Source organism: Cetorhinus maximus, chromosome 11 (assembly GCF_964194155.1).
Source record: "Cetorhinus maximus chromosome 11, sCetMax3.hap1.1, whole genome shotgun sequence".
NCBI lineage: Eukaryota > Metazoa > Chordata > Chondrichthyes > Lamniformes > Cetorhinidae > Cetorhinus > Cetorhinus maximus.
The window spans coordinates 23838162-23854454 of NC_135889.1; the positions used below are offsets into that span (position 1 = coordinate 23838162).

Consider the following 16293-nt stretch of genomic DNA (forward strand, 5'->3'; position numbering starts at 1 on the left):
CAGTGCATCCCACCCTAGCTCTGCTATGAATGAAATTACGAAGTATCCAAATTTGAAATGTGCATTTTCGTTCAGATTCAAAGGCGGTATGAATTTGAGGAATTTTGTACACATAAACTTTTAGAACATGAATTAGACAATTGTCATCCAGTTACCAATATTCTTTCCCTGATCCCCTGTTTGTTATGTCCAGGGTTACTGGAGGAGGCAGAGCGTCTGTCCAAAGAAAAGTTGGACATCCAGTGTCAGGCAGATAAGGACCGTGCTGATCTCCTTTCCCGGGCAAAGAGAATGGAAGTGGAGCTTGAGGAGGAGACAAACCGCAACTTTGAACTGAAGGACAAATGGCATTTGGAGGTTACTGACATGCAACAGCAGATCCATGCTCTTGAAAAGCAGCTTAAGAATTATCGACAGTTTATGGATGTAAGGAGAAAAGACTGCATACTGGGATAATTTTTGTTTTTGGGCTGGGAGGCCTCTTTCTGTGCTGTAAACTTTCTATGATTCTATAATGGACCAGCAAAATTTTCTTTCTTGTTCAAATATTGCCAATGTTCACTAACTGTTCTAAAAGAAATGGAAAGATAAGATCTGCCCATTTATTTGTTTTTCAAGTCACCAAAGTACAGTATTAAAATTGAAAGAGAGAGCAAACTTGTTTTTACATAGCATCATATTGTATCCTTAGGATAGAATCATAAAATGGTTACAGCACAAAAAGAGGCCAATCAGCCCATTGAGTCCATGTCAGCTCTCAGCAAGAGCAATTTAGCAAGTCCCTTTCCCCAAAGCCTTGCAGATTTTTTTACCCTTTAGCTGCTTATCCAATTCAATTTTGAAAGTCACGATTGGCTCTGCCTCCACCCTTTCAGGAAGTGCATTCCAAAGCATAACCACTCACTATGCAAACCAAGTTTGCCCTAATGTCGCCTTTAGTTTCTTTGCCATATACCTTAAATCTGTATCCTACTAATTCTCAGCCCTTCTGCCATTGGAACAGTTTCTCTCGATCTACATTGTCTTGACTCCTCAGTATTTTTCACACCTTTATCAAGCCTCCTTTCAACCTTTTCTGCTCGAAGGAGAACAATCCCAGCTTCTTCCAATTTATTCACATAACTAAAGCCTCTCATCCTTGGAACCATTCTCATAATTTTTTTCTGCAGCTTCTCCAATGGATTTGCATCCTTTCTAAATTGCAGTGCCCAGAATTGAACATAATACTCCAGTTGAGGCCAGACTTGTGCCTTATGAAGATTCATCATAACTTTCTTGTTTTTGCACTCTATGCCTCTATTTATAAAGTCCAGGATCCCATTTGCCTTTTTAAACGCTTCCTTATCTGCCATGCCACTTTCAATGATTTGTATACATATACTCCCAGATCTCTCTGGCCCAAAGCCCCCCTTCAGAATTGCGCTCTTTATTTTATATTGCCTCTCCTAATTCTTCTCACCAAAATGTATCACTTCACATTTCTCTGCATTAAATTTCATCTGCCACATGTCTATCCATACCACCAGCCTGTCTATATCCTCTCGAACTCTATCACAATATTCCTCACATTTAGCAATACTTCCAAGTTTTGTGTCATCTACAAATTTTGAAATTGTAACCTGTACACCCAGGTCATTAATATAAATCAAGGAAGGCAACGGCTCTAATATCGGGGGAACTACTATACTTTGCTGTATTCTGAAAAACAATAGTTTATTACTTTTCTGTTTCCTGTCACTTGGTCAATTTCATATCCATGTGGCCATTGTCCCATTTTATTCCATGGACTTAGCATTGCTTGCAAGTCTATTATGTGACACTTTTATATGCCATATACTATGTGGTAAATAAAAGTGGCCCATATAGACCATGTCAACCCCATGACCCTCATCAACCCTTTGTTACTTCATCAAAAAACTCACCAAGTTAATTGAACACCATTTGATTTCAACAAATCCATGCTGGCTTTCCTTAATTAATCCTGCTTGTCCAAGTGACTGTTCAATTTTGTCCCAGGTTAACTGTCTAAAAGTTTTCCCACCACTCGGGTTGAATTGACTGGTCTGTAATTGCTGGGATTGTCCCTTTTTTAACTAAGGTATAACATTTGCTGTTCTCCATTTATCTTGCACCAGCCTCTTTTCTGAGAAGAAATGAAGATCATGGCCAGTACCTCTGCAATTTCCACCCACACTTCCCTCAGCATCCTCTGATGCATCTATCAATCAATTACTTTTGAAGTGCAGTTACTATAATGAAAGCAAATATAGGAGTCAATCTACACACAAGTGAATTGCCTGTTGATGTATTTTTGGTGGCATTACTTGAGGGTAGAGGATTGCCTAACAAATCTGCAGAACTTCTTCCTATTTGAATAGTGTCATGGGATCTTTTACAAATATCTGAACCACGAGGAAGAATTGATGGGGCTTTTTAGTCTATGATCCACATTATATCAACTCTGTAACAATGCAGCAGTCCCTTTGTACTGCAGTGAAGAATCAGCCTAAGCTATGTGTTCAGGTTCTGGAGTGGAACTTGAAGCTACAACTTTCTGGTTCAGCAGTGAACATGCTCCTAAATGAGTTTGCATATTTAAATTTGCCATCTTAAAAGAAGAAAAACCGGTAAGCTTCAGTACCCAAAACTAGGAGTAGGGAAACAGTGCTGTAAGAGGTTAGGGTAACACTTGTGTCGTAATATTTATGGAGAAAAATTTCCAATTCCCTACAAATACATTGTTCCATGACTAACAAGGTTATGTCAGCTGACCAACGAACCTGATTAGTGGATCTGGCCCAGTATATCCAGTCTTTCATATTCACTCCTATCATTAGGATCCGCTCCAGCTACCAATGAAAAATCATGGAAGTTGCAACCATTTAATATATATTAGGCCAAATCTTTCTGGAAAAATAATGGTGTGTTAACAACTCATGTTGTAATTAATGTGCAAATTGGCTGTCAAGTTTAGGGCATGCAGTGGTATGCCATGAGTTCTGAATCTCCAGATATTGCTGCTTAAGTTAACCTGTTTTGCTCTGCGCAAGCAGTATCTTGCCCTTAACTTTGCCTTTATTTTTTTAAAGAACTTGCTGAATTTGCATGTTAATTGCCGATCAAACTTGTTGCAGAAAGTTAGGGGTAATAATTAACAGTAAGTATCCTTTTAGTTATATAATGAATGTTAATGCAGTGTCAGTCACCATCTTAGCCATGGCATCTGCCGGCCTGAGTAAATGGAGTGAAAAGAGCCTATTTGGACAGCAACAAATCTTTGTAAACTCAGAACATGCGTTTTTCAGTTCTGGGTGATAGTCTTCCTAAATGTGCCATTTTGGAGTTTTCTTTAAAATGATGTCTTCATTTTTGTAAAGAAATTAAATGTCTCTGGGGCAGATGGTGGCGTAGTGGTAAAGTCACTGGACTAGTGATCCAGAGAGCTAGACCAATGCCCTGGGGACATGGGTTCAAATTCCACCATGGCGGCTGGTGGAACTTAAATTCAATTAATAAATCTGAGATAGAAGGCTAGTCTCGGTGATGGTAACAATGAAATGATCATCGACTGTTGTAAAAATTAATCTGGTTCACTAACGTCCTTTAGGGAAGGAAATCTGCAATCTTTATCCAATCTGGCCGACATGTGACTCCAAACCCACAGCAATGTGGTTGACTCTTAACTGCCTTCATGGGTAATTAGGGATGGGCAACAAATGCTGGTTTTGTAAGCGATGCTGACATCCCATGAAAATTTTTTTAAAAACCTTGAGAGGTCTATAGGGTGGAGAGAGAAAACTATTCTCTCTGGTGACCGGATCCATAACCAGAAGTTATAGCTTTAAAATTGTAGAGGTTTACAACAGAGAGGAAACTATTCAGCCCATGTCCATGCTAACTGAAAAAGCATTTGATCTGTAGCCTTGCTGATTTTGGCACTTCCAAGTGCATATCCAAGTATTTTATAAATGCAATGAGGATTTGTGCCTCTACCACCCTCTCAGCCAGTGGGCTTCGGACTCTTGAAGAACATGCTGCTCAACTCTCATGTAATCCTTTTGCCAATCAGTTGTATCTATGCCCTTGGTTACTGACCACTTTGCTGAGGGAAATGGATTTTTCCTATCCATTCCTCATAATTTTATACATCCCAATTAAATTCCCCTCTGTCTCTGTTCCAAAGAAAAGAACCTCCATCTATGCAATCTTTCCTCATAGCTAAAATTCTACAGCCCTGGCCAAATCTTTATAAATCTCCTCTGTACCCTCTCTGGTACAATCACACCCTTTCTTTAATATAGTGATGAGAACTCTGCGCAGTACTCTAACTGTGGCCTACCTTGTGTTCAGCATAGCTCCACCGTAAGCTCCCTGCTCTTATGCCTTGGCTAATGGTGGGAAATATTCTGTACATCATTTTAACCACCTTATCTTCCTGTTCTGCTACCTTCAGGAATCTGTGGATGTATAGTTAAGGTCCCTCCTTTCCTCTACACTTCTCAGTATAATTTGTTATGTGTTCCATTGCCTTGTTTGCCCTTCCCAAATGCATTACTTCCACTTTGCTGGATCAGATTCCATTTGCCACTTTTCTGCCCTCCTGACCAGTCTGTTGACATTTTCCTATTGTCTACCACTTTTTTGTACTTTCTGCAAACTTCCTAATTTTATGCTCCTTGTCCAAAGCATGTTGATGCTTCTCTGCGTCTTACCAGACTTTTCGCCCACCATGTAGAGTATTTTTTTGGTTTTAAAAATTAGCAGAGCATCTAGTAAAAACCTTCTGGAATTGTTGAACATTGAACGTACCATTTTTTTTTAGAACAAACTGTTCTGGAACAATCATTCATGGCCAAAAGCTTTAACTTTCACTTGGTAGAAACGTTGGTAATTAATGGAATTAGAAGAAAGCCAAAACAAAAACAAAAATACCTGGAAAAACTCAGCAGGTCTGACAGCATCTGCGGAGAGGAATACAGTTAACGTTTCGAGTCCTTATGACTCTTCAACATAACTAAGGAAAAATAGAAGAGAGGTGAAATATATGCTGGTTTAAGTGGGGGGTGGGACAAGTAGAGCTGGATAGTGGGCCAGTGGAGATAGCCAAAAGTTGTCATAGACAAAAGAACAAAGAGCTGTTGACGGTGGTGATATTAGCTAAGAAATGTGCTAATAGGTGACATTAAGGGTAGAAAGCAGGACGAGCAAGGTACGGATAGCCCTAGTGGGGGTGGGGTGGGGGGAAGGGATCGAAATAGGCTAAAAGGAAGAGATAAAACAATGGATGGAAATACATTTAAAAATAATGGAAATAGGCGGGAAAAGAAAAATATATATAAATTATTAGGAAAAGGGGATCGGAAAGGGGGTGGGGATGGAGGAGAGAGTTCATGATCCAAAGTTGTTGAACTCAATATTCAGTCCGGAAGGCTGTAAAGTGCCTAGTCGGAAGATGAGGTGCTGTTCCTACAGTTTGCGTTGAGCTTCACTGGAACATTGCAGCAGGCCAAGGATAGACATGTGGGCATGAGAGCAGGGTAGAGTGTTGAAATGGCAAGCGACAGGGAGGTCTGGGTCATGCTTGCGGACAGAGCGAAGGTGTTCCGCAAAGCAGTCACCAGACTGCGTTTGGTCTCTCCAATGTAGAGGAAATCGCATTGGGAGCAGCGAATGCAGTAGGCTGAATTGAGGGAAGTGCAAGTGAAATGCTGCTTCACTTGAAAGGAGTGCTTGGGCCCTTGGACGGTGAGGAGAGGAGAAATAAAGGGGCAGGTGTTGCACCTTCTGCGGTTGCATGGGAAGGTGCCGTGGGAAGGGGATGAGGTGTAGGGGGTGATGGAGGAGTGGACCAGGGTGTACCGGAGGGAACAATCCCTGCAGAATGCCGCCGGGGGGTTGACGGGAAGATATGTTTGGTGGTGGCATCATGCTGGAGTTGGCGGAAATGGTGGAGGACGATCCTTTGAATGCGGAGAAAGCATTAGAATTAGAAGAAAGCCACCCTGTTGACACACCTTCTGCTTTTGCATCGATCATTGCCACCTCATCTCCACCCTCACTTTCATTGTACAATATTGAAAGGAGGGCATGAGACCCAAACCATGACAACATGCCAAAATTGATGCTGTGACACTGAAGTACCAATGCTTCCTCAGCTTTTCACATAATTGGAACCTGAGCTTAACTTGTGTTAAGTCGAGTATGCTTTGTATTTGAATAAATAATATCCCAACATGCTGGGTAAACATAAGAAATAGGAACAGTAGTAGACCATTTGGCCTCTTGAGCCTGCTCCGCCATTCAGTAAGATCATGGCTGATCTGCTTGTGTTTCGAATTCCACATTTCCATCTACCCCTGATAACCTCAGATTCTTGATTGGCAATCTACCTCTGCCTTAAAAATATTCAGGTACCCTGCCCCCACAGCCTTCCGAGGCAGAGTTCTGAAGTCACACAACCCTCAGAGAAAAAATTTCTCCTCATCTCTTTCCTAAAAGGGTGATCTCAAATTTTAAAACAGTGCTCCCTAGTTCTGGACCCACCCACAAGAGGAAACATCCTTTCCACATCCACCTTGTCAAGACTGTTCAGGATCTTGCATATTTCAGTCAAATCACCTCTCTCACTCTTCTAAACTCCAGCGAAAACGAGCCCAGTCTGTCCAATGTTTCCTCATAAGGCAACCCCCTCATTCCAGGTATCAATCTAGTAAACCTCCTCTGAACCGCCTCCAATATATTTACATCCTTCCTTAAATAAGGAGACCAAAACTGCACAGAGTATTCGAGATGCGGTCTCACCAATGTCCTGTATAACTGAAACATAACATCCATACTTTTATGTTCAATTCCTTTCATTCCATTAGTCTTCTTAATTATTTGCTGCACCTGCATTCTAACTTTCTGTGACCCATGTACTAGAACACCTAGGTCCCTCTGCACCTCAGAATTATGTTCTCCATTTAAGTAATACTCTGCTTTTTATTCTTCCTGCCAAAGTGAACAACTTTACGTTTTCCCACATTTGCCAGATCTTTGCCAAGTTGCTCAACCTATCTTTATCCACAACCTCCTTCTGCTTTCACAACATACCTTCCTACCTATCTTTGTGTCAACTGCAAATTTAGCTAACATGCCATCGCTCCCCTCATTGATGTAAATTGTAAAAAGTTGAGGCCCCAGCACATATCCCTGTGGGACTCCACTCTTCACATCCTGCCAATCTGAAAAAGACCCATTTGTGCATACTCTCTGTTTTCTGCCGACCAGCCAATCTTCTATCCATGAGCTTTTATTTTCTGAAATAACCTTTGATGTGGCACCTTATCAACTGCCTACTGGAAATCCAAGTACTGTATATTTACAGGCTTTCTTTATCCCACAATGCACGTTACTCCATCAAAAAACACTAATAAATTGGTTAAACATGATTTTCCTTTCACAAAACCATGCTGACTCTTCCTAATTACCTTGAGCTTTTCTAAGTGCCCAGCTATAACCTCCTTAATGATCGATTTCTAACAACTTCCCACGACAGATGTCAAGCTAACTAGCCTATAGTTTCCTGTTTTCTGCCTCCCTCCCTTCTTGAATGGAGGGGTTATATTTGCTACTTTCCAGTCTGATGGAACCTTTCCAGAATCTAGTAAATTTTAGAAAGTTAACACCAGTGCATCTACTACCTCATTAGACACCTCTTTTAAGATCCTAGGATGTAGTCCATCATGACCTGGAGACTGTCAGCCTGCAGGTCCAGGTCCATCAATTTGCTCAGTACTGTTTCCCTAGTGATTGCAATTTCACCAAGTCCCTCTTTCCCTTTCACCTCCTGATTTACAGCTATTGCTGGAATGTTTTTTGTATCCTCTATAGTGGACATAGAAGTAAAATATTTGTTCATTTCTTCCGCCATTTCCTTATTATCTACTGTTAACTCCCTACTGTCACACTCTAGAGGACCACTTTACATTTTTTTCCTTTTTAAATACCTGTAGAATCTCTTGCTATCTGTTTTTACATTTCTAGCTAGCTTCCTCTCATACTTCTAATTTATTTCTCCTGATGAACCTTTTAGTCATCCTCTGCATTTCTTATTATTCTGACCAATCATCTGTCCTGCCACTCATCTTTGCGCAGTTAAATGCTTTTTCCTTAAGTTTGAAGCTTTCCTTAACTTCAATTAACTACGGATGGTGGGTCCTCCCCTTAGAATTTTTCTCTATAGTAGGAATAGACTTATTCTGAATATTCTGAAATATCCCCTTAAATGTCTGCCACTGCTTCTCTATTGTTCTATTCCCTAGCCTAGTATCCCAGTTCGCTTCAGCTAGCTCACCTTTCATGCCCATTTAGTTGCCCTTATTTAAGTTTAAAATACTAGTTTTAGACCCATTCTACTCCATTTCAAACTGGATGTAAAATTCAATTATATTGCGGTTGCTACTACTCTGCCTTTACTTTGAGTCCATTAATTAATCCTGTCACATTACACAACACCAAGTCTAATATAACCTGCTCTCTGGTTCCAGAACATGCTGCTCCAAGAAATTACCTCGAAAACATTCTAAGAACTCCTCATCCAGGCAACTACTGCCGATCTGATTTTTCCAATTTATATATAGATTAAAATCACTCTTGATTATTGCCATCCTTTTATCACGCAACATTTCCGCTTGAATACTTTGTCCTACACTGTGACTACTGTTAGGGGTCCTGTAGACCACCCCCACTAGTGACTTCTTTCCCCTACTATTCCTCATCTCCACCCAAACTGATTCTACATCCTGATCTCCTGAACTAAGGTCATCTCTAACTATTGCAACAATGCCCTTTTTCTTCTTGAATGTCATGTACCCAATAATAGTCAGGACCCAATCCTTGTCACCCTGCAACCACAACTCCATAATTGCTATCAGATCATATTTATTTACTTCACTGTGGGCCATGAATACATTTACTTTGTTATGAATGCTATGCACATTCAGATACAGAACCTTCAGTTTTGCCTTATTGTAACATTTAGTCTTGACTGGTGCATTCTTAGGTTTCTTCTCGCTGTCCCTTCCTGCCATTCTCTGACCCTCATTTCTCATTTTACTATTTTGTTCCTCCTGTTTTGACTCTACCCCTTGAATTGCTATCTCTACCCAAGCTTGATCCCTCACCCCTCTTGTTTAGTTTAAAGCCCTTTCTACTTCCCTATTTAGGCGATTTGCAAGAACACTGGTTCCAGCACGGTTCAGGTGTAAATCGCCCCAACAATACAGCCCCCACTTCTCCCAGGACTGATGCCAGTGCCCCACAAACCACAGCCCACTTCTCCCACACCAGTCTTTGAGCCACATTTTCGTCTCTCTAATCTTATTTGCCCGATGCCAATTTGCAACTGGCTCAGGTAGTAATCCAGAGATTATTACCTTTTGAGGTTATGCGCCTCATACGAACTTGCAAACCTTCTTTCCTTGTCCTGTCTATGTCATTGGTACCTACAAGGACCACAACTGGATCCTCCCCCTCCCATTGCAAGTTCCTCTCCACCCCTGAGCAAATATCCCGAACCCTGGCACTGGGCAGACAACATAACCATCTGGACTCTCACTCTTTGCTGCAGAGAACAGTGTCAATCCCCCTCACTATAGTATCCCCTACTACCACTGCATTTGCTTTTGCTCCCTCCACTTGAACAGCTTCCTGTACCGTTGCAGACCTCACTTTCATTCACACAGGTTGTGAGCACTTCAAACCTGTTTGACAGTTGCAATGTTTAAGGCTCCTCCACTACTGTCTGCTCGGTCCCTTTACCTGCCTCACTCAGTCACACCCTCCTGTCCCTCACTGCTGACCAAAACACATGACCATATTCTAAGAGACCGCCTTCTGGAACAAAGTGTCCAGGTATTTCTGTCCCTCCATTATGTTGCACAGTGCCTGCAGTTCGCCTTGCAGATCCGTAATCCTAATCCAGAATTCCTCTAGCTGCTTAATCTTCCTGCATCCATGTTTATCATGGATCGCCTTGGAGTCCCAAAGCTCTCACATCTCACAGCTGCAGCATAACACCTGTCCTGCCATTCTAACTTATGTTATTTAGTTAATTTACTTTAATTACTTCCTATGTTTGCTACAATTTACTGTGCTTATTGAATGCAAGTACCACTGACTACTAAAAGTTATATGCTTCTAAACTACACAGATTTCTGTTTTAGATGTTTGCTTTAATTATTTTAATTGCTTTTTATTTTAAAGTTTTCAAGTTTTTTTATGTTAAAGTTTTAGTTCTTTTTATTTATCGATCTACCTTAACTCGCGTGTCCTGAACTGGTTTCTCTCACACTGTCCCTTAGACTGAGCACTTACCGGCTAATCAACTTACTAGCTTCCTGTGATGTCACAGTTGCTATTTTTCTCTTTCTTTTTGCCCACTGCTGCCTCACGGCAGCTGAAATGATGAAACAGTGCACTCCTCACTTCCTGACTGTCTCCCTCAGGTCTGCTCAGACTCCCGGCATGATAGCCATTTTTCCCTATGCTTTTTCCTCTTAATAAATAAGAAGAAAATTCAAGAGGTGTAATAAAAAGGCAATAAAGTTGAGAATTAAATCATAATGTAAAAGATGAACAATGTATAAATTTAGCAATGGAATACCTGATGTGTTTGTATCCTTTTCGCTTAGGAACAAGCAGCTGAGCGTGAACATGAGCGAGATGAGTTCCAGCAAGAGATTGAAAATCTGGAAACACAGTTGAAACAGGGACTAAAATCACAAGGAGGTGGTGATTATACAGTATCCAAGGTATGTCTGACTTTTCATATCGCTTAATGTTTTCATATTATTCTCCTTCAAATACGCAATTTAAACTTTAAAATATTTCTAATAAGTGTTTTTCTTTTTCCCCAAACCATGGATGTTTTAGAACGATTATTTGAGTTTCCAGGTATGAAAATATGTTGTCTATATTCTGATCAATGAATAATAAGCTGGTATTATGCTACGTAACCCCTAACAGTTTCCTCTTCGCACCTCTCTCTTGCCTCATCTGAGAATACAAATGTTTCTCCTGAAAGAAAGTTCACCATTAATTCCTTCAGAGCTCAACCATTCTTAATATTAATACTAATATGTTGGCCACCAAATCATGTTGATTTTCAATTCTGTTTGGAAAGGCAGTGGAGAGAGAAAGTGTTCCAATTATGGCCATCAATAATAATTTACCTGAACATGAGTAGAACTGAAGCCTTATGTAGATCTGGTTAAATGCTGATTCACTGCAATGTTTCGCAGTATCTCCGTATATCGCACGGATGCCTACTGTATTCAAATTCAAACTTAGATTATTTGTACTCAACTGTTCTTTCTACTCTGCAAACAAGGTTGTGTATATTCTACAATGCATGATGATGGACAGTGGAAGCATCCTTACAATGATAAGGATGTGAGCACCTCAAACCTGTTTGACAGTTGCAACATTTAAGGCTCCTCCACTACTGTCTGATCAGTCCCTTTACCTGCCTCACTCACAGTCACACCCTTCTGTCCCTCACTGCTGACCAAAGCACACGACCATGTTCTAAGAGACCGTCTTCTGGAACAAAGTGTTCAGGTATTTCTGTCCCTCCATTATGTTGCTCAGTGCCTGCAGTTCGGCTTGCAGATCCGTAATCCTGATCCAGAATTCCTCTAGCTGCTTAATCTTCCTGCATCCATGTTTATCATGGATCGCCTTGGAGTCCCAAAGCTCTCACATCTCACAGCTGCAGCATAACACCTGTCCTGCCATTCTGTTCCATAATTGTTACTAGCAGCAGACTAAAAGCTGAATTTGGTTAAGAACTTTCTTCCCTGTCTAAGTTGCAAGATCATTCCTCTAACAAAATTTCAATATGTAGACAGTTGTTGATCCTGAACAGAATGAGTCTTCAATTCCATTAGTGGATATTCCTCCACTGGTGCCTTACCCTTGTGTATTATAGATAAATTGTGGTAACAGTGCACCACTGATCTTTACCAGAGTGATAGTTTTTGTCCAAAAGATGAGCTCATGCAAATACTTTTTGTGAGGCCTTCAGAAATGTACCATTTGGTCAGCGCAAGGGAAGATTTTGTTTTTACTGGTGCAGCTGTCAGCATTTTTCTGGTCAAGTCACCGAAGTCACTCTTTTTGCTGAGTTGCAAGCTGCTTTCTTAATCTTCTCTGGATAAATTCTTTATCTGGATAAGAATTCACTATTATTGGAGGTTCTGTGCTTTCTATAGGAATTCCAGGTCAGAGTTCTGATTAAGTAGAAGCATCATCACATAAGCACAATTCTTGCATGTCTCCAAGCTAGGTAACAGATAGAGGCAATATGTTACAAACTCTGATTAGATAGGACCTTTGCGCAATTGGACATGCTATATTTGGGGACAGTTCTTTGCCTCAGTTGAGTAAGGTACAATCCTTTCTTTTATCTGCGCCAGAGGTTTTACACTGGTTAATCTGACCTTTCTGAAGTAATTTGATCTAAGCTTTCCATTCATCTAAAATGTGAGCAAATGAAGATCTCTTTATAGCTTGCGCAGATGTGCTTCACAGGAGATTAATACTGGCTGCCTATGCTTCAAAATACAATGGATCCCAATTATCCATTTTTGATTCCAGGGCTTTCAGCCTGCCATCCCACTCCACTTACTGCACCACCACCACCCACACCCACCCCCACCTCCAACCCCCTCCAAAGCTTGTTTCCATTCTCATTAGGAGCATAATTAAATTTTTTTGTTATTCAATCATTCATGGGATGTGGGCATTGCTGGCAAGACCAGCATTTATTGTCCATCCCTAATTGCCCTTGAGAAGATGGTGGTGAGCTGCCTTCTTGAACTGCTGCAATCCATGTGGTGGAGGCATATCCACTGTGCTGTTAGGGAGGGAATTCCAGGATTTTGACCCATTGACACTGAAGGAATGGCGATATAGTCCCAAGTCAGGATAGTGTGTGGCTTATGCTCGGTATGATTTCAAACAGCAGAGAGTATTCCCCCTGATTTCCATTGAATTCAATTTTGCCAGGGCTCCTTGATGCAACACTCGATCAAATGCTGCCCTGATGTTAAGCGCAGTTACTCTCACCTGGAATTCAGCTGTTTTGTCCACGTTTGAACCAAGGCTGTAATGAGATGAGGATCTGATGGAACCCAAACTGAGCGTCAGTGAGCAGGCTATTTCTAAGCAAGTGCCACTCAATAGCACTGTTGATGACCCCTTCCATAATTTTACTGAAAATTGAGTGTAGACTGATGGGGCAGTAATTGACCGGGGTAGATTTGTCCTACTTTTTGCAGACGAGGGTACGATGAGAAAGAAAAGAGAGGCTTTTAGCAGGTACAAGGGGAGCAAATCAGCGAAGGCGTTAGTGGAGTACAGAAAGTGCAGGGTGGAGCTTAAGAAAGCAATTAGGAGAGCAAAGAGAGGATATGAGAAAGCTCTGGCTGGTAAAAGAAAATCCCAAGATATTCTATAAGTATATCAATGGGAAAAGGATAACCAGGGAAAGAGTAGGCCCAATCTATGGGTGGAGCCAGAGGACATAGGTAGTGTTACACGAATACCTCGCATCCGTCTTTACCCAAGTGAATGAGAATGAAGGTTTGGAACTCAGGGAGAGAAACTGCGAGGTTCTTGAGCAAATTGATATAGGGAGTGACAAGGTATTGGAGGTGTTGGCAGGCTTAAAAGTGGACAAATCTCCAGGTCCGGATGATTTGTGTCCCAGACTGCTGAGAGAGGCAAGGGAGGAGATCGCAGGGGTTCTGACCCAAATTTTTAATTCCTCTCTGGCCACAGGGGAGGTGCCAGAGGACTGGAGAACAGCTAATGTTGTTCCGCTATTAAAGAAGGGTTGTAGAGAGAAGCCAGGGAATTACAGGCCAGTGAGTTTCACGTCAGTGGTAGGGAAACTATTGGAGAAAATTCTGAAGGAGAGAATCTATCTCCATCTGGAGAGGCAAGGTTTGATCAGGGATAGTCAGCATGGCTTTGTCAGAAGGAGGTCATGCCTAACAAATTTGATTGAATTTTTTGAGGAGGTGACCAGGTGTGTAGATGAGGGTAGTGCAGTTGATGTAGTTTATATGGATTTCAGCAAAGCCTTTGACAAGGTCCCACATGGGAGACTTATAAAGAAGGCAAATACACATGGGATACAGGGTAATTTGATAAGGTGGATTCAAAATTGGCTTAGTTGTAGGAGACAGAGGATGATGACAGAAGGCTGCTTTAGTGACTGGAAGCCAGTGTCCAGTGGCATACCACAGGGAACTGTGCTGGGTCCCCTATTATTTGTCATTTATATAAACGACATAGATGACTATGTGGGGGGTAGGATTAGTAAGTTTGCGGATGACACAAAGATTGGCCGGGTGGTTAACAGTGAGGTTGAGTGTCTTGGGCTACAGGAAGATAAAGACGGGATGGTCAAATGGGCAGATAAGTGGCAGATGGAATTTAACCCTGAAAAGTGTGAGGTAATACACTTTGGAAGGAGTAATTTGACAAGGAAGTATTCAATGAATGGCATGACACTAGGAAGTTCTGAGGAACAAAGGGACCTTGACGTGTGTGTCCTTAGATCTCATGAAGGTGGAGGGGCATGTTAGTGGGGTGGTGAAAAAGGCATATGGGACACTTGCCTTTATCAATCGAGGCATAGATTACAAAAGTAGGGAGGTCATGTTGGAGTTGTATAGAACCTTGGTGAGGCCACAGCTGGAGTACTGTGTGCAGTTCTGGTCGTCACATTATAGGAAGGATGTGATTGCACTGGTGGGGATGCAGAGGAGATTCACCAGGATGTTGCCTGGGATGAAACATTCAAGTTATGAAGAGAGGTTGGATAGACTTGGGTTGGAGCAGAGCAGACTGAGGGGTGACCTGATCGAGGTGTACAAGATTATGAGGGGCATGGACAGGGTGGATAGGGAGCAGCTGTTCCCCTTAGTTGAAGGGTCAGTCACGAGGGGACACAAGTTCAAGGTGATGGGCAGGAGGTTTTGGGGGGATGTGAGGAAAAGCTTTTTTACCCAGAGGGTGGTGACGGTTTGGAATGCGCTGCCTGGGAGGGTGTTGGAGGCAGGTTGCCTCATATCCTTTAAAAAGTACCTGGATGAGCACTTGGCACGTCATGACATTCAAGGCTATGTGCCAAGTACTGATAAATGGGATTAGGTAGGTAGGTCAGGTGTTTCTCACGTGTCGGTGCAGACTTGATGGGCCCAAGGGCCTCTTCTGCACTGTGAGATCCTGTGATTCTGAGACATACCTGGGCCATTTTCCATGTTGCTGGGTAGATGCTAGTGTTGTAGCTGTACTGGAACAGCTTGGCTAGGGGTGCAGCACGTTCTGGAGCATGTCTTCAGTACTATTGCTGAAATATTGTTAAGCGACTATCCAGTGCCTTCCGTTTCTTGATATCACATGGAGTGAATCGAATTGGCAGACAACTGGCATCTGTGATGTTGGAGACCTCCGGAGGAGGCCGAGATGCATTATCCACTCGGCAGTTCTGGCTGAAGATTGTTGTGAATGCTTTTGCATTGATGTGCTGGCCTCCCCCATCAATGAGGATAAGGATATTTGTGGAGCCGTCACCTCCAGTGAGTTGTTTAATTGTCCACCGCCATTCATGACTGGATGTGACAGAACTGCAGAGTTGAGATCTGACCTGTTGGTTGTGGGATCGCTTAGCTCTGCCTAATGCATGCTGCTTAAGCTGTTTGGGCAGTTTGGCACCTTATTTTTAGGTATGCCTTGTGCTGCTCCTGGTCTGTCCTCCTGCACACTTCATTGAAACAGGGTTAATTCCCTGACTTGTAGTATGATAGAGTGGGGGATATGCCGGGCCATGAGGTTACAGATTGTGTTTTGAGTACAATTCTGCTGCTGCTGATGGCCCACAGCGCCTCATAGATACCCAGTCTTGAGATGCTAGATGTGTTCGAAATCTATTCCATTTAGCACACAACACGATGGAGGCAATGCAAAAGACGAGATTTTGCCTTGACAAGGACTTTGCGGTGGCCACTCCTACCGATACTGTCATGGACAGATGCATCTGCAGCAGGCAGGTTGGTGAGGATGAGGTCAAGTATGTTTTTCTCTCTTATTGGCTCCCTCACCACCTGCCGCAGACCCAGTCCAGCAGCTATGTTCTTCAGGGCTCGGTCTATAGTGTTGCTTCTGAGCCACTCTTGGTACATTCTGTGCCCTTGCTACCCTCAGTGCTCCCTCCAAGTGGTGTTCAACGTGGAGGAGTAC

The 16293-nt window shown here is 42.2% G+C and overlaps 1 protein-coding gene across 9 annotated transcripts in view; it reads left to right on the forward strand.

Moving 5' to 3' along the window:
• Positions 1–16293, forward strand: part of pcnt (pericentrin) — a 344329-nt gene that overhangs the window by 200123 nt on the left and 127913 nt on the right. For 7 of the 9 annotated variants that reach the window (XM_078551646.1, XM_078551643.1, XM_078551644.1 and 4 more), the window contains 3 exons: positions 194–426; positions 10674–10793; positions 10915–10935. In XM_078551646.1, coding sequence (XP_078407772.1) covers positions 194–426; positions 10674–10793; positions 10915–10935 — 374 coding nt within the window. The remainder of the gene's footprint in view (positions 1–193; positions 427–10673; positions 10794–10914; positions 10936–16293) is intronic. The other 2 variants (XM_078551645.1, XM_078551648.1) reach the window with 1 other exon arrangement.